The sequence below is a fragment of the Marmota flaviventris genome, chromosome 6 (assembly GCF_047511675.1).
Source record: "Marmota flaviventris isolate mMarFla1 chromosome 6, mMarFla1.hap1, whole genome shotgun sequence".
In the NCBI taxonomy this organism is placed as follows: Eukaryota; Metazoa; Chordata; class Mammalia; order Rodentia; family Sciuridae; genus Marmota; species Marmota flaviventris.
This window is the reverse complement of record NC_092503.1, coordinates 52,864,879-52,892,156: the sequence shown is the minus strand read 5'-3', so window position 1 is coordinate 52,892,156 and position 27,278 is coordinate 52,864,879. Positions and strand designations below refer to the sequence as shown.

The 27,278-nt window shown below is 36.4% G+C and overlaps 1 protein-coding gene across 9 annotated transcripts in view; it reads right to left on the bottom strand.

Moving 5' to 3' along the window:
• The window catches only part of Cdk19 (cyclin dependent kinase 19), a 163,820-nt gene extending 140,181 nt beyond the window's left edge, over positions 1–23,639 (bottom strand). For 5 of the 9 annotated variants that reach the window (XM_071613124.1, XM_027928263.2, XM_071613125.1 and 2 more), the window contains exon 1: positions 23,075–23,296. In XM_071613124.1, coding sequence (XP_071469225.1) covers positions 23,075–23,202 — 128 coding nt within the window. In that variant the 5' untranslated portion in view covers positions 23,203–23,296. Of the gene's footprint in view, positions 1–23,074; positions 23,297–23,490 lie in introns of those variants that run through there. The other 4 variants (XM_071613128.1, XM_071613126.1, XM_071613130.1 and 1 more) reach the window with 3 other exon arrangements.
• Positions 23,640–27,278: the final 3,639 nt, after the last annotated feature.

Genomic DNA, 27,278 nt, shown 5'->3' with positions numbered 1-27,278 from the left:
AGAGAAAACACCTGACCCTTTATAGAAAAAAAAAAAAAAAGGCTAGATCCACTGATGTGGAGAGTGGATACATAGGTGACCATGGGATTAGGTTTTTAAACTTATCCTGTGTTTGAAATTTTTCATAATCAGATGTTAGAAAATATATATTTTATATATGAATCTTCTCATTTCTTAGAAGTACAAAATTAATATAGGAACAGAAAACTGAAATAGAGAGCTTAAACATAATCCTAATATTGACATGAGTTATTATGCACTTTTTATTGTGGAAAAAAAATTTCTTTGGTGGGGGAGGTAACCAGGTATTGAACCAAGGGTCTTAACCACTCAGCCACATCTCCAGTCCTTTTTATTTTTTATTTTGAGACAGGATCTCTCTAAGTTGCTTAGGGCCTCACTAAAGTGCTGATGCTGGCTTTGAACTTGCAATCCTCCTGCTTCAGTCTCCTGAGCCACTGGGATTATAGGAGTGCACTACCACCCCAAAAAAAGAAAAAACCCTTTTTAATAAAGCAATTTGCTGGGATTTGGGGTCGTTGTTTGTTTTGTTGTTCAATATTTATTATTTCTTTTGTTTTTTGCAATACCGGGAATCGAACCCAGAGCATTGGGCATGCTGAGCAAGCATTCTATTACTGAACTACATCCCCAGCCTGGCAATATCTATTTTTAAACATTCCTACCTTTATAAGAATTTATCCTAAAAAAATATATATACTGCTGAGAACCATAGCCAAGTAGGAATGACATGGCATTTTTGGTTGAAAGGTGACCCTGCTCAGGGATTAGGGTGGCTCCAGGTTTAGGGTGGATCCTGCTGGATTAAGGGTGGCTCCTGGTTTAGGGTGGATCCTGCTGGATTAGGGTGGCTCCAGGTTTAGGGTGGATCCTGCTGGATTAGGGTGGTTCCAGGTTTAGGGTGGATCCTGCTGGGAATAGGGCGTATCCTGCTGCCTCAGGCACCCGCTCCTTGAGTTCTCCCGGGGGTTCTGAGAGAATTGGTACGCAGAGCCCGGTGAAGGGAGTGTATTTTTCCCAGAACGTGCGTGTAGAGTGGGTGAGAGTTCGGGAATAAAGAGTTGCTGTTTGAATCTACAAGGCTTTGGTGGTGGTGGTTATTTTGTGCCCAGACAGACTGCGGCAATATACTGTGAAAAGATTAATAATAGCAGTGCTTGTTATCTGCCAGACACTGTTGCAAGTACTTTATGATGTTACCTCATGTAGTCCTAACACAGTCCTATGAAGTAGGTACTGCTATTATCCCTTTACACAGATGAGAGAAACGAAAAACACAGCTAATTTGCTCAAGTCACAAAGTTAAGTAGTAGAGCTGGAATTATAAATTCAGATAGCACAACCTCAAAGCCCGATTTTAACAATCATGCAATGCTATCTGTTAAAAAAAAAAAAAAAAAAAGGCAATGCATGGAAAATGTCCAAAAGGTAGATACAAAGTCAATACACAAATGGAGACATTCAATATCCCTGGCAATAAAATAATGATTATAATAACAAAGGCAAAAGATTATCTATCAGTCAAAAGCTAGTGTGGGAAGATAAAGAGAAGGGGGCACACTGTATTCTTTGAGTAGAAGTATAAATTGGCTCAGCTTTCTTGGAGGGAAAGAACAGTATGTTCCTACATTTAAAATGGCATATCCCATGACTTAACAATTATAATTCTTTTTAAGAATTTATTCTAAAGAGATCATCAAATGAACAAACATGCTAAGCATTACTTGCTGCAGGAAAGAAAAAAATCTATAAACAGCCTAAATGTTCATCAGTGGGTATTAACATAGCCAGATATGAAATACCATATAGCAGTTTACAGGATTATATAAATCTATATTTACTAACACCAAAAAATGACCACAATTCTTAATTTAAAAAAAAAAAAGATTAGAGCAGCATATAAAGGACATTTATATTTATAATTTCTTCACAGCATGTAAATATGCAAATTTGTGAATACCATAATGGTTGGAAAGTTGTCAGGAAAGAAATGCACCAAACTATTAAGTCTTTATCTCTGGATGATGGAATTTTGAGTATTTCTTACTTTCCCCTTAATATCCCCTTATCATCTAATTACTTTTGCACATTGTATAATTTTTTTAATTTTTAAAACTCATAGTCAATATTAAATATCTGCAGGTTGGGGTTGTAGCTCAATGATAGATGGCTTGCCTAGCATGAGTGAGGCACACGGTTTGATTCTCAGCACCACATATAAAGAATAAATAAAAAATAAATGTCCATCAACAATCAAAAAAGAATATTAAATATTTGCTTTTTACATTTCAAAAATCCAACATTTCCTCCTTTTAATAACAATCTAGTATACAGTATGTGTTTAATTAAGGAATTAAAAGCAATTTGTTCTTAACCACCGAGCCACAACCCCAGCCCTTTTTTTAAAATTTTGAGACAGACTCTCACTGTTACTTATGGCCCCAATAAGTTGCTAAGGCTGGCCTTGAACTTGTGGTCCTGCTGCCTCAGCCTCCCTGGGAGGTGAGCCACTGGAATTACAGGCAAGCACTACTGCACCCAGCAGAACAATTTGTTTTGAAGAACTTCCTGGCACTCTAGAAACAGATCCGCCAGTGAATATCAAAATTCATGTCAAAAATTAATGATAACAGGATTAATACTTTTTATTTAGAGTGTACAAGCATCATCTCCTCCATCCCTCACAATTCATAAGAAACAACACCATCCCCATTTTACACACTTCTGTTTTCAGACCCTAAATTTTTTCCAGTTCCTCCCATGGAATATAAAATTCTGTATATACATTTAGAATTTATTTGGCCCAATCAAGAAATGAAACCTCTTTGAGATTTCTGAGTTTAGTATTGCTTTCACCTCTATACTTCGTATTTCTCATTCCTCTTACTAAATTAAAAGCCAATTCTTGTGTGGCTCACTTCTACAGCATTGTATATAATGGAATATATTTATATTGTTATCTGCTTGATTGACTCTCTACATTGTAAGGAAAAGAATTATGTCTTTATCCCTACAGCCCTAATTTCTCCACATGGTAATTCATTAATTGTCAGATAAATGAGGTATTGCTAGTTATCTACTGTCTACTTAGCCAAATACACTAAACAGTTGAATCTGGTTTGGTTTGGTTGGTTAACCAGTTGTTTTCTGCAGTAGTGGCACACACCTGCTAGGCAAGCACTCTACCACTGAGCTATACCACCTAGTTCCTTTCATTTTATTTTGAGCCACAGTCTCACTAAATTGTCCAGTTTGGCCTGGAATTTCTAATCCTCCTGCCTCAGCCTCTTCATATCTGGGGTTACAGATATGCATCACTTCATCCAGCATTTAAAACAGTTTTAAAGGCTAGAACCCTGAGGCATGCCCTTCACTTAAAAAGCAAAAACAAACAAAAAACACTACCAGAACTAAATATAAAAGCTAAAGTTACAAAACTTTTAAGAAGAAAACAAAGGAATAAATCTTTGCAACCTTAGATCAATCAGTAATTTCTAAGCACAGGCCACAAAAGGGGAAAAAAAGAGAGAGAGAGAGCGCGAGAGAAAGCGAGCAATAAATTGGACTTCCTCAAAATTTAAAACATTTGTGCTTCAAACACCATTCAAGAAAGTAAAAAGGCAATCCACAAAGATATTTGCAAATCATAGATCATCAGGTCCTAGTATCTAGAACATACAAACAACTTTTACAACTCAACAATAAAAAAAAATCCTTTTAAAAAAAATTAGCAGTTTCAGTAGACAGTTCTCCAAAGAATATACACACATGACCAATAAGCACATGGAATGAGGTCCAATATCATTGATTATTATAGAAAGGCAAATCAGAACCACAATGAGATACCACTTTATACCCACTAGTATGATGAAAATTTAAAAGACAATACCAAATGTTAGCAAGAGTGTAGAGAAACTGGGACCCTCATAAAGTCTACCCTTGGTAGACTTTAAAGTTTTAATTAAATTATGTAGATTCCTAAAACCCTAGCACAAGAGATCAATATAGTAATACTAAAATATACTGGTCTACCGATTCATTTTGAGGTTTCCTAAACATGATCTATATTAAGTATATTTTTATTTATGTACTCTTTTCTAGCAAAGTATTTTCACTTTAGAAAACAAGGTTTTTAACTAAATATCTGCTGATCACAGTACTGTTTACAATAATAAAAAGTTACCAACAATTTAAGCATCAATCAGCAAAATGGCTGAAAAATAATAGTGCATGTATACAGAATGTAATCATTAAAAATATATAAAAAAAAAAGTAGAACAGTGATTTTTCTGGACAAAGAAAGAAAGCAAACTTTCCATGTACCTTCAAGAATAACTGACAACAATTAATGCCATTATTGTTGGAAGGGTTATACATGTGAAAGGTATGGTATTCTAGAGGAAAAGAAAAAGAAAAGCACTGCTGGATAAGTTTAATAAAATGGAAAAACATGTCCATTATTTATTGTGAAATAGAAAATACAGGTTACCAAAATTCACACAGAATATGATCACATTTTGGAGAAAATAAAAATGCATTCAGAAAAAAATGCAGAAAGATAAAAATTACACAATTCATAATGATCACTGATAACCACTCTTCCCTCCACCCCCTCAACCCCACCATCCCTGGTGCTATGGCTCAAACCCAGAACCTTGTGCATAGGCAAAGGCTATACCACACCCCAACTTTACTTCTTTTTTTCTTTTTGGTACCAGGGATTGAACCCTGGGGCACTTAACCACTGAGCCACATCCCCAGCCCTTTCTTTTATATTCTGAGACAGGATCTCCCTAAGTTGCTGAGGCTGACTTTGAATTTGCAATCCTCCTGCCTCAGCCTCCCAAGCCACTAAAATTAGAGGTGTGCATCACCACTCCTGGAGTTAAATTTTCTTAAACACATTTTTTAAATTGTAAATGGACACAATATCTTTTTACGTGGTGCTGAGGATCAAACCCAGTGCCTCACACATGCGAGGCAAGTGCTCTACTACCGAGCTACAGCCCCAGCCCTAAACACATTTTTTTTTAGAGAGAGACAGAGAGAGAGAGAGAGAGAGAGAGAATTTAATATTTATTTTTTAGTTTTCGGTGGACACAACATCTTTATTTGTATGTGGTGCTAAGGTCGAACCCAGCACCGCATGCATGCCAGGTGAGCTCACTACTGCTTGAGCCACATCCCCAGCCCCCTAAACACATTTTTAATAAGAAAAAATTTTAAGAAAAAAGGTCTTTCTCATTCTTTTTTCTTTATTTATAAGATGTAAGATACATGCTCCACCAACAAACCAACTTTTTTTCCCTAATAAACTTTTTAAATAACAATTAGTTAGGGATATAGATAAAATTCTGCTGAATCTAACCAGGTTAATCCTAGTTCTCATAACTAAGGTGAATATAATTGTCACTCAAAACTAGTCTATTTGCTAACTTTTATCATCACGCAAATTAATCATGTATTAACACATTATTAACATGTGTCATATATGTGCATATATACACATATACACACACATATATGAATAAATAAGCCAATACTCTGCTGAGGACTTTTATACATTATTGTATAATTACTCCTCACAGCAATCATGTGGGACAGTAATTTATCAAAACACAAATTTTAGAGAGATTACTTAACTAACAAAATCCTATAACTAGAAAGTATTTAGTAATCCAGATCTGAAATATGAGTTTCAAAATGCAAGGTTTTCTTCCACCACAATTTGCTTTTCATTTGTTTGCATATTTATGGAGACTCAAAAAATCATCTCTAAGAAAAATATAAACATTTAAGAAGGGAAAAACTTTATTTAAATAATTTATACCCAAAAGGATTTTATTAAATAAATTTTATTTATTTCACTTAGCATTATTTTCTCCAGCGCCATCCATTTACCTGCAAATGCCATGACTTTATTCACTTTTATTCCATAGGAATAGACAAACTCTAGATAGGGCAAAGGGGTGGGAGGGGAAGGGAGGGGGCAGGAGCTTAGCAATGATGGTGGAATGTGATAGACATCACTATCCAAAGTACATGTATGAAGACATGAATTGGTGTGAACATACTTTATATACAAACAGATATATGAAAAACTGTGCTCTATATGTGTAATAAGAATTGTAATGCATTCTGCTATAGTGTATTTAAAAAATAAAATCAATAAAATTAATTAATTAAAATTTTATTTATTTTATTATTTAATAAATTTATTGTATTATTTATTAAATAATATTTATTAAATAAAATTAATAAAGAAAATCCTTTTGGGTATAAATTAAAGTGCTGCGGTGGAAAATGTCTTTGTGATAAGAGTACTGAATTTATGATAGCAATAAACTAATCAAAGAACCTTAGCTGGCCTAAAATGAAAGTTACACATAAAATTTAACATCACTAAGTTCTACTCTCTATTACAAATAGCGAATTTCTGGGCTGTTTTCTGATCACTTATATAAAAAGATACACTCCTCTAGTTGTCTATCATATGGCTCTACTTAAAAGCTCATCTTTTTTTAATTTTTTTAATTGAACACAATACCTTTATTTCATTTATTTATTTTTATGTGGTGTTGAGGATGGAACCCAGAGCCTCACACTAGCTAGGTGAGTGCTCAACGGCTGAGCCACAATCCAAACCCCTAAAAGTCTATCTTTATCCACCTACATTTTAAATTTTTATGTTTATATAGACATGAAGAAAGTCAACAGTGTATTTAATTATAGAAAGTCTTTACACAGTGAGAGAGACAGTGACAGTTCATAATTGTACTTATCATTAAGCACTTGGTTGGTTGTTTGGTTTAAATTGGGAAGCAGGGATTGAACTCAGGAGCACTCGATCACTAAGCCACATCCCTGGCCCTATTTTATATTTTATTTAGTGACAGGTCTCACTGAGCTGCTAAGCACCTCATTTTTGCTATGGCCAGCTTTGAACTCGGGATCTTCCTGGCTCAGCCTCCTAAGCTGCTGGGATTGCGGGCAGGCAGCACCTGCTCAGCAGTACTTGGGTTTTAATTGCTTAAAATTAACTTGAAAAGCTTTTTCTCCTTTCCCACCTTTATTGAAACCCTTTGTTTCACATCGTGGTTGAGACTATTATTATTAACTAGCTTTTCTAAAAGTCATTCAAAATTGTTTTTTTTTTTTTTCTTCCTTGCCTTCCGACGGAGAGAAGGCACTGAGTCCCCTTTGCCTCTTCCCCCTTCTTCCTGCCCAGAATGTAGAAGCAATACATGGAGGTGCAACAATCATTTGGGATCATGAATACAAAAACCACAGGATTGAGGGAGAGAGAGAGACACCTGGTAATATCTTTGAGTGACTATACCCGTCCAGCATTCTCTCTCTTATTTAAGATCTTGATCAGTTTTTCTATTGCATGAAGCCAAATGACAGGTCCACATACGATAAGCAACTTAGTGTGTGTTTTTTCCAGGTTTTAAAAGGACAGCTAGATTAACTCTGTTTTCCAGTAAATTTGCAATTATTTTAAATGCTGTTAACAATTTCTACATCAAAATATAACTCAGGATGTCATTTATCACTAGAAAACTTCCTGACTAATTATACTTCTGAACATATCTTTAACATAAAATCGAAAACATAGATGAAAAGATTACATAAGTATATATCAAAAAACTATTTGCCAACTATAAAACTGGTATGATTGGGAGAGGTATCTATACCATGAACTACTGTCCCTAGGAGCTAAAGAGAGATGTAAATTGTAAGGCTGGTCATATCTTTAGCTCAGCTTTAGGGAAAGCATAGAGACAACAGTTGTAATTCCTATCTGAGGGAAACAGAAGCTATTTCATGTATCAACTGTGATAAAGAACTGAGATAAGAGCCACTTTTATATATTTTGTTAGTGGATGGGAATGAAACTATAAATGAAATTAGAAAATATATACAAGGAGCCTTAAAACAACTAACACTCTTTGACATCATAAATCAATTTATAAGACAATTATTAGAATCAGACATATGGACCAAGATGTAGAGACAAGAACATCTATTAAATATAACTAAATATAATGCTAAATATAATCAAAATACTACAAAAAAACTTTAAATGACCAACAAGTAGAAAGTATTAAGTACTACATATCCATATCACAGAAGATACAGACAGCCATTGAATATCACGCTTTTGAAGGAAAATTTAATAATATGGATAAACATTAACTCTATTTAAGGTCAGAGGATCTCAAACTCAGTCATGGTACCCTTAGGAACTTAGTGATTTGTTCACAGCACCCTAGTCAAAAAAATACATAATAATTCAATTTATTAATAAGGCAATTTAAGAATGTATATCCAAGCAACAATCATTTAAAAATAAAATACACATATACCAAAATAAGACATGATATTTTTGTTTCACTCTTAAATAACCATAATTGCTCAAGGGGATGCACAGTTTCTAAAATCTTAGAATCAAATAACCTTGCCACTGTCATTTCCAACTTCACATTAGTTTTGCACATTACTTAATTTTTATCACAGCAATCTTAAAAATTCAGGTTCTAAAAAGATGACATCATCAAAAGAAAAGAAGCACAACCTAATATCAAAGCTGTAAACTACTTCAAATGAGTAGTTCTTACAGATTCTCCATTTCTCTCAAAAAATCCAAAATGTTGATAGTACCCCATGTGAATATATTGTGGTGCCCCAGGAAACCTCAGTGCTGAGGTTAAGTGAGAAAAGCATTATATACCAAAGAGAATAATCTTTTTATAATACTACTTTTATAGTAAAAAAAATAAATTGTTTTGAAATATTAACAAAAAGATAATTCAACTTAAAAACAAAGAACTTGTTCAGAAATCTCTTCAAAGAAGACAAATGGACATTAAGTACGTGAAAAGATGTTCAACATCAGATACCAATAGAAAAATACAAATGAAAACTACAACAAGTACACCATTTCCAACAGTGGCACACACCTGTAATCCCAGCAGCTCGGGAGGCTGAGGCAGAAGGATGGAGAGTTCAAAGCCAGCCTCAGCAACTTAGTGATGCCCTAAGCAACTCAATGTCTCTAAATAAAACACACAAAAAAGGGCTGGGGATGTTGCTCAGTTGTTATGCACGCCTGGGTTCAATCCACCCCCCCACCCCACCCCCGCACACACCCACACTTCCACCAGAATAGCTATGATTTTAAAAAAAGAAAGCAAATAACAATTGTTAGGAAAGATGTGGAGAACTGGAACACAAACTGTAGGTGGGAATATAAAATAGAGCAGCCATTATAGAAAATATTTTGTTAGTTCCTCAAAAAGTTAAATATGGAATTACCATATGACTCAGTAATTTCACTTCCTAGGTATATACTCAAAACAGATGAAAACATATGTTCAAACAAAAACATGAACACACGTGTTCACTGAAGCATTATCACAAGAGCCAAAAAACTGAAGGAACACAAATGTTCATCAGTAGATACACACATAAACAAAATGTGAAATAGCTATACAATGGAATGTTATTCAATCATAAAAAGGAATGAAATTATGCTAGTTTAAATAAACCAGTCACAGAATGCCTATATTGTGTGATTCCACTCATATGAAATACCCAGAAAAGGCAAACACACAGAAAGGAGAGTGGTTGCCAGATCCTGGAGGGAAGGAGGGGAAACAGAATAGTAACCCTGTAAATTTAGGATTTAGTTTGGAGGTGATGCACATGTTCTACAACTAAATAGTGGTAATACATGCACAACACTGCAAATGTATTAAAACTCACTAAATTAAACAATTTTAAAAAATGATATTTATTCAATGATTTCATTTTTTTAGATGGGGGTCTCTATGTTGCCTAGGCTGGCCTCACTCCTCCTGCCTTAGTCTCCCAAGTGGCTTGGACTACAGGCACACAAGCTTGAAAGAAACTTTTGTGCTTTTCTTCTAAAAATAAAAGTTACACATACACAACAGAATGTTTTATTATTTTAAAATAGAAAATATACACATAGTAAAATAAGTAAAAATGTTTCCATTATCTTGGTCTAGCACTTTGGATTTTTAAAAATTACTAAGGAAAAGTTAAAAACAGCCTACAGTGAATACAAAATTTACTTAATAATTATTTATAATGACAAAACACTAGAAACAATCTAAATATTAATAGGAAATTTACTTATGTTATTAAGCCAATACAATGCTAAATTCAGGCAGACTCCTGAATTCAGGTCATACTAAATCAATCAATCAGTCAATCAATAAATCAATCAATCAATCCCTGCCTCCACTGAAAACCAAATTGGTAACCCAGAAAATTAATATTAATGGAACACCCCCCCCCCCAGAATGTAAAGGGGCTAAGGGAGTTGAGAAATATTGAGAATGAAATTGACAAGGAAGAGAGAGTTATTTGTTAACAGGCATACCTTAAGAAGAAAAGATGAGCGTAATTTACAAGAGGAAATAATTAAATAAATAATAGGAAATAAAAATTTCCCAAAACTAAAGATGAAAGAAAGGACCCAGCAAAAGATCCCTGAGGAGTTAAAAGGATTGGAATTATGGCAATAAAGGAGTAAAAGATGAGGTAAGAGTGAGACTGAAGCTACTGAATACCATTTTCTAACCTCTGAAGTTCAAATTAATATACAAAGGCTATGTATTCAAATGAAAAAAATAATGCATTAAAGACACAGGAGACAGGGCTGGGATTGTGGCTCAGGGGCAGAGTGCTTGCCTAGTGTGTGTGTGAGGCACTGGGTTCAATTCTCAACACCACATTAAGTAAATAAATAAATTAAATAAAGATACTGTGTTCAACCTACAACTAAAAATATTTTTTAAAAAAGACACAGGAAACAAGGGCTGGGGATGTGGCTCAAGCGGTAGCGCGCTCGCCTGGCATGCGTGCAGCAGGATGGATCCTCAGCACCACATACAAACAAAGATGTTGTGTCCGCCGAAAAATAAAAAATAAAAAAAAAAATTCTCTCTCTCTCTCTCTCTCTCAAAAAAAAAAAAAAGACACAGGAAACAAAGCCAGATTAACTTAAAGACCTACATCCTACATCTTCTGGACATGCTCTTGTGAAATCTTAGAATGCAGATAAAGTAAAAAATCTAGAAGGGAAAAAAACAAATTTCAAATAAGGAAATCTAAGAAATTCTAGAAAACACAAAGCAATAGATTAGGGTTCAAATAAAAATTATTAATATTAGTAACTCTAATTAATAATAATTCGTACTAATAATTCCAAATACAACCAAACTATCAACCAAGTATGAGGACAAAATATATTATTAGGTACATAAGAACTCCGAAAATAGTCAGGCACAGTGGCACATGCCTGTAATCCCAGCAACTCAGGAAGCTGAGGCAGGAGGATTGCAAGTTCAAGGCCGGCCTGAGCAACTTAGGGAGACCCTGTCTCAAAAATAAAAAATAAAAAGGAAGAGGATGTAGTAGTGAAGTGCCCCTGGGTGCAACCTGACAGTTCAGGGATGAGGGCAGCCAAGAACTCTGAATCCACAGTTCTTACATGGAAAAGCTACTTTAAAAAACATCCCCAATACCCACCCCCCAAAAAATTATCAAAGAAAAAACACACATGGGATGGAATATTAAAAAAAAAAAAAACTAATAACAAAGTTTATTTTTTCCCAGAGATAACTAATGTTTTTATTTTTGCATACATGATTTTTTGACAGATTGTGTATTGATTTTATTATTTTTTTAAATACACAACAACAATGGAATGCATTACAATCCTTATTACACATATAGAGCACAATTTTTCATATCTCTGTATATAAAGTATGTTCACATCAATTTATGCCATTATACATGTACTTTTTTTGTATTAGTTTAATACTAGAAGCAAAATAATATTAAACTAAAAACTAATAGCAAAAATAGGGAAAGAACAAAAAAAATTAAGGTCATTCATTAGGCCTTAATATCTAGGCCATTGTTTCAAGCAGCACTTATTTAATACTCAAGATTACATTTCTTACTCCATAGGCTTCAAAAAATTAACTCACTTCAGTTAAAAAAATCATAATATTTTAATGTTGGTGAATGGTTTCCAATGTTCATATCTTTTAGAATCAACTCATAGACAAAAACCACTGAATAAACCAGGATACTATAAAAATTCTTTTGGTGGGGGATAGTTGAACCTAGGGTCTTGAGTATCCTAAGCATGCAACCTACCACTGAGCTATCCCCCAAATTTATATTAAAATTGACAGACAACGAATAGGAAAGATGTATACTTTAACCTTCATTTTCAGAAGAACAGAGATAATATTAAGAAAAAGAAATTTAAGTTTATATCTTAAAGTCATAAAAGTTTTACCAGAAAAAAAATAAATATAATCAATTTGAAGGTTAGGATGGGAAAAAGGAAAATAAGACACAGTGAGATTTCACAAAACTGCTCAATTTTTCTAATGGAAAATCAAAAGAAACTATCTAAAGTTGATAAACCAACAAAAAGAATTTGAGCTGGGGATATAGCTCAATGCTAGAACAAGGCCCTGGCTTCAATCCCCCAACACTACACACACACACAAAGAATTAAATGGATATCAATTAAAGTTAGTGTTAAGGGCTTGTGCTGTAGCTCAGTGATGAAACACCTGCCTGTCATGCACAAAGCTCTGGGTTTAATCCCTAGCATTACTCAAAAAAATGTGAGACCCAATAAAACTTAAAACTCACATGATTAACACTGATTATCTCTGATAAGTAAAGAAAGCTTGGGCATGGAAAGTAAGAAAGAAGGCTTTTACTTTGCATTTTAATTACAATTATAGTGTTGAAGCTTTTTAACATGCATAAAGTAGCATGAAAATAAAATATTTCCACTTTAATACAAATACACTACAAAGATCAGCAGATTATGGAGAAACTAAAGTTAATAAACTTCTGGGTTTGGAGAGTTTTTGTTTTTGTGGCACTGGGGATTAAAACCAGGGGTATTCTATCACTGAACCATATCTCTAACCCTTTTTACGTTTTAGTCAGGGTTTGCTTAATTGCCCAACTGGCCTTGAACTTGGGATCCTCTGCCTCAGCCTCCCCTGTAGCTGGGATTATGAGTGTGCACCCAGCATTTTTTTTTTTTAATCCAGGAGCGCTTAGCCACTGAGCCACATCCCCAGTCTTTTTTTATATTTTATTTAAACATAAATAAATTGCTTAGGGCCTCTCTAAATTACTGAGGCTGGCTTTGTACTCACCATCCTCCTGCCTCAGCCTCTGGAGCCATTGGGATTATAGGCATGCACCACTGCACCCAGCACAATTCTCATTTTATAAGCTACACAAGATCAAATTAGTCATGTGCTGTATGACATTTCAATAAATGATAGACCATATGTATTAGTGGTCCCATAAGATTATAATAGAGCTGAAAACTTCCTACCGCCTATCGACATCACAGAAAGCACAACAAATTACTCAAATTTATGGGAATGCTGATGTAAATAAACTTACTGTGCTGTCATATAAAAGTAGAGCACATACAAATTACATGTAGTATATATTTTATCATAATGACCGTTACTTGTTTATTTGCTACACTTTTATCATTATATATAACACAGTATACTCCTGTTACTTTTTTTTTTTTTTTTTTAAGTTTAGGCTTGTGGTGTAACTCAATGGTAGAGCCCTTGCCCACTATGCATGAAGCCCTGGGTTTAATATCCAGCACCAAACACACACACACACACACACACACACACACACACACACACACACAAATTATTTCAATGAGGTTTTGTTGTGGATGATCTCAGTTACTAAGCTGAACGTGGTTAGGGAATAGATTTAATTACCAAGTGGTTCAGTTCACTTTTTATTCTGTTACCACAAATCAAAACCCAATCTGGCAAACTGCTGCAGGTATTTATAGATAGCTACATTTGGACAGAAAGGTAAGTCCATGGTTGCTGGAAAACTAATGTAAAACTTTTACTTTCCAAGTGGTTAGTTATGCCCTTCTGTAGGAAAGTTATTTTCATTAATACTGTCAAATAAGGTCACCAGTAAAGTTGATAAGCAATTACAGTTGCTTTTCACAAAGGTTAGTTTTCTTTATCCCTTCCCCTTTGGTGGTGTTAATCCCCCCACCCCCAGCCTTTTTTGCAGGTGCTGGGGATAGAACACAGGGTCTTAAGCTAGGCAAGCAGCTCTACAACTGAGCTATATCCTGGGCCCTTAAATAATGTTTTCAAATAGAAAATACACAAACACAACAGGTTTAAAATCTCTGTGGTACATTTTTCCTTTACAAGACTCATTGCATTTGTTTGTTTCCCAACACTGCCAAAAAAAAAAAAATTAATTAAAGGTATTTCATATGGGGGCTGGGCTGGTAGCTCAGTGATAAAGTGCTCGCCTAGCTTGTGCGAGACCCTGGGTTCAATCCTCAGCATCACATAAAAATAAATAAATAAAATAAAAGGTATTGTGTCCATCTACAACTAAAATAATATTTTAAAAGAAGTAAAAAAAAAGATATTTCATATGGACACCAGTTTTTGGAAGGCTTTAAAGGTTTTTCTTTCTCTTTCACCCATCACTCACTTCTGGATAAGAATTCAAACCCTCAATAAAAAACCTACTGCTGCACACTTGTATCCTGAATTACATCCTGTCATCTCTCTTGAGACTCTCTTTTATCTTGCACAGTGCCCACTCAAAACAGCTATTACAGGAAGTGTTGGACTATAAGCTATTTATAAATGGACAAAAATCCTTAAATAGCTTTGTCAGCTACTTCCTTATGGTTGTACATCTAAAATACTATTTTTTAAAAAATGGCCATATTATTCAAAACATTAAAACGTTTCTTGTCCCTTTTAAAATCCTAAAGTAGTATTAATATCATGCAGTCACATTACAAGATAACAATCAAATATATCTTTTAAAACACATGAGTTTATTAAAAACCAAATACTCCTAAAAGTTTACCACCAAGAAAATCTGAAAGTGTAATATACCGTTTTAAAATCTTCTATACTGATGTCTAACCCTCACTATACTTTTGTCACAGCATTTGTCCCAGCAAACTCACAATTTAACATCATATCTTATTTATTTAGCATATCAACCTCAAAAATATATTACACAAAAGTAAAAATACTAAATTCATCAACATTGGTATCCATTGTATTTAAAAACCTTGCCACAGACCTACTCTATCCAAAAGACCTACTCTATCTTGCTTTTCCCATGCTGCTGAACAATAGCAAACAAATTACTTACAACTCTCCATTTATTAATTATTTTTAAAGTCTTAACATTTCTTTTCCTTATTCTCAGCTACCCCCTCATCTCCAGTATTTGAGGATTTATATCTTGTACACTGCCATATTAGCAATTAATTTCAATTCATTACTTCCAAAGGTAAACAATTTCTATGAATTTAACTTATAGATATATTAATATGCACAAAACACTACACTAAGATATTCAATGCAGTATTATCATTGCCAAAAGACTGAAAAGAGCCTAAATGTCTATCATGCAGGATTGTTAAATAAATCACCAAGTCAATAAAATGGAATGTAATAAAACTAAGAGGAACAAGGTATCTCCATACATAAAATATGTAATGATCTTCAAGTTACATTTAAAAGAGATATGTACAGTATTCTAGCATTTTCCATATTTGGTATACACCAGAAAATCCTTTTTAGAGGTCAACCAAACATTGCTGCCTCTAGAAAGGGAAGAGTGGCTTGGAAAGGAAAGACTTGTTACACTGTGTATCTTTTCAGGCACTTGCATGTATTACTTAACTAAGTACACACACTTTATTTTACAAAAACTTTTTCAAAAAAGTAATCAAATATCTTTGATTCTTTGCAAATTAGTTATTCACCACATATTGGTTTATCAATAGCTATTTCAGGCTCAATTCTGAATTAAATACGGAGACAGTATGACCCACAAAGCCTAAAATATTTACTATCTGCCCTTTGTACAGGAAGTTTGCTCCATACTGCTTCTAACAATCAAAAAAAAATTGTTTTTGTTTTGTTTTTCCTGGTACTAGGGATTGAACCCAGGCACTCAACCACTAAGCCATATCCCCAGCCCTTTATATCTTTATATTCTTTATTTTGAGAGAGGGTCTCAAAAAATTGCTGAGGCTGACTTCGTTTTTTGTTTTTGATTTTTGGTTTGTGGTTGTTGTTGTTTTGGTACCAGGGACTGAATTCAGGGGCACTCAACCACTGAGCCACATTCCCAGCCTGTTTTTGTATTTTATTTAGAGACAGGGTCTCAATGAGTTGCTTAGTGCCTCACTTTTCTCCTATCTCAGCCTTCTAAGCCACTGGGATTACAGGCATGCGCCACCACGCCCACCTCAAAATTTTCTGGAAAAAAAAAAAATAAATTCCTTAGGCCTCAAAAATAGACTTGAAGGGCTGGGGATGTGGCTCAAGCGGTAGCGTGCTCGCCTGGTATGCGTTCGGCCCAGGTTCGATCCTCAGCACCACATACAAACAAAAATGTTGTGTCTGCCGAAAGCTAAAAAAAAATCAATCTCTCTTCTTTAAAAAAAAAAAAAAATAGATTTGGAATTGGTGCAGCCAATTTGGAAAGCAGTATGGAGATTCCTTGGAAAACTGGGAATGAAACCACCATTTGACCCAGCTATTCCTCTTCTCGGACTATACCCAAAGGACCTAAAAACTGCATATTACAGAGACACAGCCACATCAATGTTTACAGCAGCACAATTCACAATAGCTAAACTGTGGAGCCAACCTAGATGTCCTTTAGTGGATGAATGGATTTAAAAAATGTGGCATTTATACACAATGGAATATTACTCAGCAATAAAAAAGAATAAGATCATGGCATTTGCAGGGAAATGGATGGCATTAGAGAAGATTATGCTAAATGAAGTTAGCCAATCCCAAAAAAACAAATGCCAAATGTCTTCTCTGGTATAAGGGGGGTGACTCAAAATGAGGTTGGGAGGGAGAGCAAGGGAGGAAGATTATCTCTAGATAGGGAACATGGGTGGGAGGGAAAGGGAAGGAGAAGGGGAATAGCATGAATGGTGAAAAGAGACCCTCATCACTATACAAAATACATGTATGAAGATGTGAATTTGGTGTCAACATACCTTATATATAATCAGAGTTATGATATAATGGTGTATTAAGAATCATAATGCAAAAATAAATAAATAAATGTTTTTAAAAAATAGATTTGGAAAGTTTACATTGCAAAGATGACAAACTAATTAAATAGAAACCAGTGTCACTTCATTTATTAAGTGCTAAAGATACCATTTTTATCATAAATTCCTTATCAAGTTTTTTTCCTAAAACATATTTGAATGCTCACATTTTCTAAGCATTTCTGCAAAATATCTATTAAAAGCACAGAGACAGATTAATAAAATCTAAGAGCAAAGAGCCTGGGCTGGAGTTGTGGCTCACGGTAGAGTGTTCGTCTAGCACGTGCGAGGCCCTGGGTTCGATCCTCAGTACCACATAAAAATAAAATAAAGGTATTGTGTCCAACTACAACTAAAATAAAATATTTTTAAATAAATAAAAGCAAAGAGCCATATTACTAAAACCTAGGGATTCTAAAAGAGCCGACCTAAAGAGAAAAAAATGTTCAATATTTTTAAAAAAGAGGGCCAGGTGCTGGGGTTGTGGCTCAGTGATAGAGTGCTCGCCTAGCATGCATGAGGCACTGGGTTCAATCCTCAGTACCACATAAAAATAAAGATATTGTGTTACCTGAAACTAAAAAAAAAGGACAGGGTTGTGGCTTGGTGGTAGAGTGCTTGCATAGCATACATGAGGCACTGGGTTCGATCCCTGGCACCACATAAAAATAAACAAATAAAATAAAGGTACTGTGTCCATCTACAACTAAAAAAAATAATAATAAATAAATAATTTACCTATTTTCCTCATCAATATCCATTAAAAGAAACTTTCTTGAAAAGCACCATATAATTTCTTAGAAAAAACACCTTAGGCCTAGTTAGTGCTATACAAATACATTTAACCACTTATCTCATGTAACACCACCATATTTCAAGCTCTCAAAACTACTACTAAAAATATTGCTTTTTAAGAAAATAGACTATTTTTAAAAATAATTTTGGTTGGCTTTTAAGATCAGTGAAGCATGCTTACTAGTTTAGGACATATTTTAATATTTTAAAATTCCATATAATTTCTGATAGTGTGTTACATGGCCAGTCCTGTAGAAAACACTGGAGACAGAAAAATGAGTTAATCACTCATGAAAGATATTAATGTCATTATTGTAATATTACACACATAAGAATACAGAGGGATAGAAGCATATCTAAGAAATACACTAAATGAATACTCTAGAAGAAAAGCTATTTCAGTTGGGTACTGAAGTATGAGCAGGAGTTTGCCAAGTTTGTGAGGGTAAGGGAAATGGAAAAGGAGGAATGGTACAGCAATACCATTCTAGTTTGAATGGAACAAAGAAAATTAAACACGAAAGAAGATAGAAAATATGAGCAATTATATGCTACAGAAGTATATGGTTTGGATGCATTCACAGTAAGTATAAAAGCACTGCACTTTCAAGATATGAATGCAAATGTCTTTAGAAGCCAAACTATTAAGACTGAATAATATAAACTATAGGAAATGTACAATTTTCCGAAAAGAGATACGACTAATTTTATTTTGCAGGAAAGTGACACTGGCAGCAACTGGATCTTGGACTATAGTAAGGAAAGATTAAAGGCAGAGACCAAGAATGGTCAAAATTAGTGACAGTGACGATGAAGAGAAACAGCTACACTATAGAATCTGTTGAACTATACAACTCTCTTTCTGGCAGGGCTAGGGATTAAACGCAGGGGCGTTTGCTCTGCCTCTTGCACTTTTATAAAATGTACCATTTAGGAAGGGGGGGGGACAGGAGGGAAGAGAGAAGTACTGGGGAATGAATTACAGCAAATTAAATTCCATGCTTTTATAATTATGTCAAAAATGAATCCTAATGTTAAATATAAAAAGAACCAATAAAAATAACACCAAAATAAATAAAATGTCCCTTTTAATGTGATATTTTCCCTTTTCCATATTTTTTGGTATACATATAATTTTTGCATGGAAAAAGTTGTACAATAAGAATTATCAAGACTAGTGGCAATACAGTCTTCTTTTAGTTTTCTTCCTATATTAGGAAGAAAAACACACTGGAAACCACAAGAACTCAGAGATCTTTATTACTAGTTTCATCTTTGTTATGAGACAATGGCATTACAATTAACTTCTCAAAGCTCCAGGTCTCTATCCTGTAAAAAGAGGAAGTTGAACTCTATCTAAAACTCTTGCAAATCCTAATATGCTATGATCATACTGAAATATTTTTAACCTTTAGGAGATCACCAATAAAAAATGCATATAAAATGATCTATTCTAACTAAAACCAATTGTGAAATACCCATCAAAACAGATACTATGGGACCTATTATTTGCCATATGTATCTACAGGTACTTACTAAATTTGTAAAGGATTTCATAACACATTAAAGTATCCAGTCACCAATTACTCATTTGAAACCCTAAGGTCAAACTAGAACTGTTGGATATCTCTGTCAACCATTTTACTTTTAATTACTATGCATCTTTCAAAAACAGATCCAAAATGGAACATTCTTTTATTTCGGTGATTCAATAGACTAACTGAATGTCTGTGAAGTTAAACAGCTATTGTTGGATACAACAGTTTTCAGATGTTAATACTCTGCTATGGAGCCATGTTTTTCTGAACCTCTTAACATCTGACCTTAACAATATTCCTTTTATCAATCAAAATAAAAAATGTTTCCAATTGGAGAAATATAGCCTTGAGATTTGTAACCCTAATTGTTATCTGGGACTTTTTACTAATGAAGAGAAACTATTTTATTAATTCATACTCATACTAACAAGTTTAGAAATACTCTGTGAACTTGTTTCTCTTCAAGAATAACTTTCAAGGCTGGGTTGTTATGGTAAAGTGCATTCTTAGCATAAACAAGGCTCTGGATTCAATTTCCAGCATTGATAACAACTTTTAAGCCTGATTTTTTTAAAAGGCACCAAGACCCTTCAAAACAAGAAAGTAAACAAATAACATTTTTATTAAAGGTGAAAAACTCCTAGAAGAAATAAATTCTGATGTTTTATTACATAAAAAGGTAACTATAGAGAACAACAATGTACTGTATTTCAAATAAGCTATAAAAAAGGATTCTGAATGTTTTCACCACAAAAGAAATGACAAATGTGAGGTGGTATATTCACCCTGAATTAAATATTACACAATATATACATGTGTGGAAACATCATGACACTCCACAAAAAAATTTTAAAAAGAGAGAACTCAGATTTTTGTCTTAACATTTCCAGTCTGTTGAAAATTTAATATAGCCTAAATTAAAGTCCTATTTCAAAGAAAACAACATTCTAAGGTTTTGTAAACTACAGTATAAACTATAGGCAGAGGCTTTTCTACTGATTTTTGTTATTTCTTCCAATTTTCTTTCTAAAGACTTTGTTATATATTACATACACCTGAATGATTTAACATACACTTTTCACTACCTTTAACATACCTTCTCTTACTTCCTAAAATACCAATATTTTTCTGAGCAAACAAAAACAAAATCTGGGAAGAGCTAAACTGTAATTTGCCATGATCAGAGTGTAAAGTTCTTTTTAAAAAAAAAAAATTGTATTAGTTGTTGATAAACCTTTACTTATTTATTTATATGTGGTACTGAGACTCAAACCCAGTACCTCACACTTGCTAGGCAAGTGCTCTACCACAAAGCCACAACCCCTGCCTCGTAAAATTCCTTACTATGTAAATCTGTGTCTCAGTTTAGAACCATCAAGAAAAACTTTGTTCTCGAAAATTGCTGATTGTCAAAGAACATAAAACTAATCCTCCTACTAACCCACAAAAGATGTGGGTATTTACTATAAAGTGACAAATCTCAACCAGACCCTAGATCCAAAGGAGGGAAGGATTTTTATTGAACTAATGCTTTCAGATTGTAATGGTGGTTAAAAAAAAAAAAATCTGGTTTCAAGGTTCACAATCTTATACAAAAGAAACTTTATTAATTCTAATTAACAAATTTCACTCAAGAAGGAGGTGTATTCGAATCAAGAATTTTATTAGAGGGAGAAATATTCAAAAATAACAAACAGAAACAGGAATTACATTGGGTTTTGTTGTAAGCCCATACTATTCAAATGCAAATCAGAAGCAGAATTTTTTAAATTTTTCTCAAAAGTTGCCGGCTGAAAGAGAGCTACTTTAACAAAAAATTCAATATAAAGCACATTACAAAGTTAACCTAAGGAATATGAGGGGGAAAAAAAAAAAACACCTCTGAATTACATTATTAGGACAATGTCCAAACAGTAAAAATGGATGCACTTTCCCCAAATATCTAATAAGATTCCCACAGAAACACCAGTATAACAACTAGAGTGGATATTCCAAAAACAAAGTACAAGTCAATTATAGTATCTTACATTAGGTGATGTGCATTCTGGAACACCTGGTAATTAAATGACTTATGAAAAACAACTGAGTGGTACTGGCCTGTGTAGTTACTACAAGAGAAAAAAAATTATATGCAAGAATAATAATCCTTTAAGTTCAAATAATACTTTGTAATTTCCATGGTACTTTATAGTACACCTATAAGGTTGTATTTTGTTGTTCCTTTTATGAAATTAGTTCACACACCACCTATATACTTTGATCCCAGAGTTTTCAAAGCAACCATATCGAATTACAATAGTGCATGCAGAAAGATAAGTAGCACTCCAGATCTTACTGATGTCATTGTGGCTAAAAATTCGTTTATTCAAAAACGTTCTGTTACAATTCTAAAAACTCTCTCTTCCCTACAAATCGGACAGTCTTAAGAGTCTAAGAGAGACTAGCAGATTTTCCAGAGCTTCCCAACCCTGGGGGAGGAGAATTCCTGCCAGAATGGGACAGAGGTGACAGTTGGTTTAAACCTAGACTTCCCAAGCAGGGAGCTGGTTCCACCTGTCCGGCTGTAGGAGAGCATTCGCCCTCCAGGACGAATATTATTATCTAGCTTGTTTTAGCTTCTAAGACAACGATCAGAAGAAGCTTCCCAAGGGGTTTCCTACAGTTCTCCCTCAACTCCCAGGAAAACAAAGGTTCAGGCCCAGCTCTGTCACTCGTATTCCGTTGATAATCAAGGTCCTCGATAAACCTTAGCACGCAATCATTGGTAGAGGATGGAGTGTAGGACCTCAAAATACCTAAGACACCCAAGGGGGAAAGGAGGAGGAAGGCATCAAAGCCTAAGAGAACTCTAAAGTTAACGCTGGCAAAAAAAAAAAAAAAAAAAAGGAGGTCCCACCTTGCGGAGGAAGATGCAGAATTCAGAACGTCAGACTGCGAAATTGGGGGCAGAAGAGGGCTCGAGAAGTAGCCAGGTATACGACAGGAACCGGAGAAACTGTGCTCAGGGGCCGGGGCTGGTGGTGCCCAGGAGTCAGACCCGAGGGCCCACTAGGACCCCAGCGCTCGTCCGCCCGACGGACTCCCGGGCGAGGTTTCAAACCGCCGCCCCCGGGAAGCGCTCAGCCGATTGGAAGTTCCACGACGACCGTCACTACCCCAGGGCCAGAGCGGCAACTCATCAGCAGAGCCCTCGGCGTCTCCCCAAGAGACCAGACCCCACAAACTCCACCTCCAACGGAGGTCCCAACTCATGTCCCGCAGCCAGTTCTCAACAAGCGGTGAGCGTCCACCGCGACGGGACCGACGCCCCGGACTGGGCTGCGCTGCGGGAGTTCGAGGGGCGCGACGGGCCGCGCGGGGGCGGGCAGAAGGGTGTCCCTCAGAGTCAGCCCCTGGACTCGGCCCCGCGACCACCTCAGCCTCGCCCCTCTGGCTCGGCCCGACAGAGCTCCGACCCACCCATCCCGCCCAGCCGCATTCAGGGCGAGCACCAGGGCGAGCCCACTCCCCCCGCCCGTGCTCTTACCCATCTTTCCGCCTCGCCTTGTAGACGTGCCCGTAGGTGCCGCGTCCCACTTTGCACCCTTCATACTCAAACAAATCCTCCACCCGCTCCCGCTCCGCCGCCAGCTTCGCCTTGAAATCATAATCCATTGTCTGCTTCCCCCATAGAGGCACCGGGACGCGGGGGCCGCCGCCGCTCAGTCCCTCCTCCTCCTCCCCCCGCGACCGCCGCTCCACTTCTCCAACAGCCACCTCTCGGGCACGCGCGCGCGCGCCGCCCGCCACTCCGCGGTCCGCGTTCAGCAAGGGACTCCTTGGCGGCCGCGGCAGCCACCACCACCTCCTCCTCCTCCTCCACCTCCTCCTCCTCCTCGGCGGCGGCGGCTCCCGCAGGCACCCCCAGTCCCGCCTCCCCCCTTCATTTCCTTGTTTTGGAACCTGGTGGGCCGCGCTGCGGCTTCCTCGAACTCATTAACGAACCAGCCCGCCCCCAAGATCGCGGAGGCTCCTGGGAAATGTAGTCCCCGAGGCCTTAGGAGCGGTGGAATTTTCTCCGGCTGGAGAAATACAGCTCCCAGGTTTCCTTGGGCTTCCACAGCCTCGCCCCCACAAGGCATGCACGCCTGCGCACTGGCGCCGCCCCTACCCCAGGTAGCGCTGGATTCCCAGTTCCTCTAAAGGTAGAAAGCGAAAAGTTGAGAGATTTTTGCGAGCCCGTGGGAGCGGATTGAAAGAACGCCCTGGCTCTACTGAAAAGAAGATATTCCTGTTCTAACCGTTCTAAGCGAGGAGGAGAGTGGAAAGCATCTAACTGCCTTGCCTGGGAGTTTGCTCCAGTGGCTTGAGAAGCAGACACTACGGTTAGGAGAATGTGCTGAGGATTGTTTATTTTCTACTGCAGTTGGTCCGCCTATTGCTCCGCCCCCAACCAGCCACTCATTGGTGGAGACTAAAGAATGACGTCCTCTTTGGTGCGTGGGTATCCTTAGGCTTTGGCTTCTTTCCCGCTGTTGATTGGTAATTGGAATTGCTGGGTTCTTCCTGATAGGTTAATATTTTTTCTTTGCGGTGCAGAAATCGTATTTCAAAACTGAATGTTCAGCGGTTTCCTGGTTCTTGTGTTTGTCTGAGGGGAACATGTAATTTCTGAGCCCCAGCAGCCAATCATCCTTTTCTTAGCGTTTTAGTGGGTTTTCTCCTAGCATATGCGTTTCCCGTAGCCAAGGTTTAGCCATCTGTCTAAGGACAATTAAAGTGTCTGGAAGATACAGCGTTTTTAAAGCAATCATTTTGCCTTAAAATTTTTTGTGAAGATTTTTTTGCCGTCTATTCATAATTGGGAAATTATCCTGGAATGTTTCAGAAAGTGCCTTTAATCAGGGTGAGCATTGACTCACTATAGTGTTGGGTCTCAGGATATACTACACCATAACATGACTTTAGGAGACCAGATTGTGCCTTGCTAAAATATGCCCCTCTGGCATATTGATTATTTTGAGCTAAAAACCTTGAGAACCAACCAACACAAGAAAAGCTCGTGAGCTCCCTTCCACTGCCTAAAATACAAAACAACCCTTTTGTAAAGAGAAATATACATCTATAAAAGAAACCTTCATTAATAAAGGTATCTGTATCAGGAAGACAGCTATTCCTAGGCAACTTTTGTCACCCAAAAGACTATCTTCAAAACAAGACAACTTTTATTCACCTTTCACTTCCTCCCCTCATCTTTCTTTAATTTGCCTCCACTATCCCCCAAAACTCCCAAGTCCCGATTCCTTTCTGTAAGTCAGGATATTACATAAGCTTCACTCATCTAGCCCTTGAGTCTCATTTGGTGGAACTCCATATATAATTAAATTTGTTCTTTTGCACAGGCATGGCTGACAGCCTGTAGTCTCAGCGACTTGGGAAGCTGCAACAGGAGAATCTCTTGAACCCAGGAGTTCAGGGCCAGCCTGGGTTGTTTTCCTGTTAACCAGGTCAATTTAATTCACAGACCAAACAACTTAGAAGGGGAGAAGGAAGTCATTTTCCCTTTCAATGGCATGCCTATTATCTCAGATGCTTAAGATACAGACTTAAACGTGATTGGTGCTAAGATAGGGCATATGCAACAATCAGGAGAATGAAGGCAGTATGGTCAATTCTACCTGAAATGATAGGGAAATAAATTATCATTTTAAAAAAATTAACTACCTGATAGGTTTTCAAAGCATCTTGGAAACTAGAATGAAGGAGTCAGGATTTTTAACTACAACAGCCCCTTCCTGAGAAACCTCAAATCTTGAAGTTATCTTCAGTCAAGAATCTGAGTTGCTGTCTTGATAGGGATGATGATATGTGCTGGAGATAGCAGGAAAAAAAAATGGTCTTTTTCCATCAGACAACTAAAACTACTAAACAAACATGCAAGCAAGTTAAAAATAAGCTGTGTGGGGCTGGGGATGTGGCTCAAGTGGTAACATGCTTGCCTGGCATGTGTGAGGCACTGGGTTTGATCCTCATCACCACATAAAAATAAAATAATATTATGTCCACCTAAAACTAAAAAATAAATATTTAAAAAGAGCTATGTGAATAAAAAAATAAAATTTGACAGGTTGAGTTCTAGGTGAGTCAGAGTAGATTTCATGAAGAGGTAAATTCACAAGTAATAGGATCTTACTTGAAGGGCCAGTGGGGGAGAGAGCAGGAAACTTTCAAGTAGAACAGTGAGAGTGTGTGTGTGTGTGTGTGTGTGTGTGTGTGTGTATGTGTATACGCATTATAATATATATTCTGAGAAATGCACCCTGTCTAAATATTACAGATTAAGTCAAGGAAAAGGAATAGATAAGAAAAGACTAGACAGATAAGCAAAGGTCAACTATGAAGAGTTATTGTAGCGGTTTTAGATTTCATCATTCTATTTGCAATGGGAAAGAATTTTATGCTGAGGAGAAATATAACCAGTTTTGCTTGTTCAAAAAAAAATCCTTCTGACAACAGTATTCAGAATAGGTTAGAGGAAGGTAAGAATGTAACTGAATCCAGTGGGTTTGCATCTTAGTGAGTACAAAGCCAAAAATACAACCAGGATATAAAAGAATGGAGAAAAATAAAGAGAGCACAGGGGTTGTTGCAAAGTTATACTCTCCCTGAGGGACAGCAGCATGGGGATTTTATTCAGGGAGATTATCCCATGTTCATTCAGAAAAGTACATGCAGAGGCAGGCACATATCTGTGCATGCTCAGTTTAAAGTGTAAATTTCTGGGCATGCTTAGTTTAAGGTTGTAGTTTTAAAAAGGAGCCATGACAGACCCATTTCTGGACGTGCTCAGCTGAAGATCATTGAGCACATGTTTAAAAAGAAAAGATGCAAAGAAAAAAAAGGAAAAGTGTGGGACTGGGCTATAGCTCAGTGGCAGAGTGCTTGCCTAACATGTGTAAGGCACTGAGTTTGAGTCTTGGCACCACATAAAAATAAACAAAGGCATGCTGTCCATACACAACTACAAATTTTTCAAAAAAAGAAAATATGTGGCCAGTTGCTGCAGTACTTGTATATATTCCCAACTACTCAGGAGACTGTAGGCAGGAGGATCGCAAATTCAAGGTCAGCCTGGGAAATTCAGCAAGACCCTGTCTCAACTTTAAAAAGGAATGGGGGAACTGCTGGGGATGTAGCTCAGTGGTAGAACACCCCTTGTGTTCAATTCTCAGTATGATAAAAAGAAAAGAAAAATGGTGGTTGTAAATGCTTCTGGGTATGCTCATTTTAATATTTACAATGAGCCAAATTTTCTCTAAGTGCCTCAAAGATTGTGTCAGAGTGGCCTGGTGACCTTGGCTGGTTCTTTGTAAGATGGCTTTCCCACTTAGCAGCTAATAAGAGTAAAAAGCTATCACATTAATACTGGTTAAAGAAACAGATATGAACTATGGAATAGCAGTGGTGGTTATGAGAAAAGTCAGATATTGGAATTATTTAGAAATAAAATTCAACAGAACTTGATGATTAATTAAAAGTAGTGTTAAGGAAGAGGGAAGAATCCAAGATGGCTTCAAGGTTTTTTACTTCAGCAGTGTGGTACAAACTTTGGAAAACTAAGGAATACTGAATAAGAGCAATTTTTTGAGATAAACATGATGAATTTGGTGGGGCACATTGACTTTGAAGTGTCCATAGGGCATCAGGAAAGAAATCAGAGCCCAGTGAGATGGTACACACCTGTAATCCAA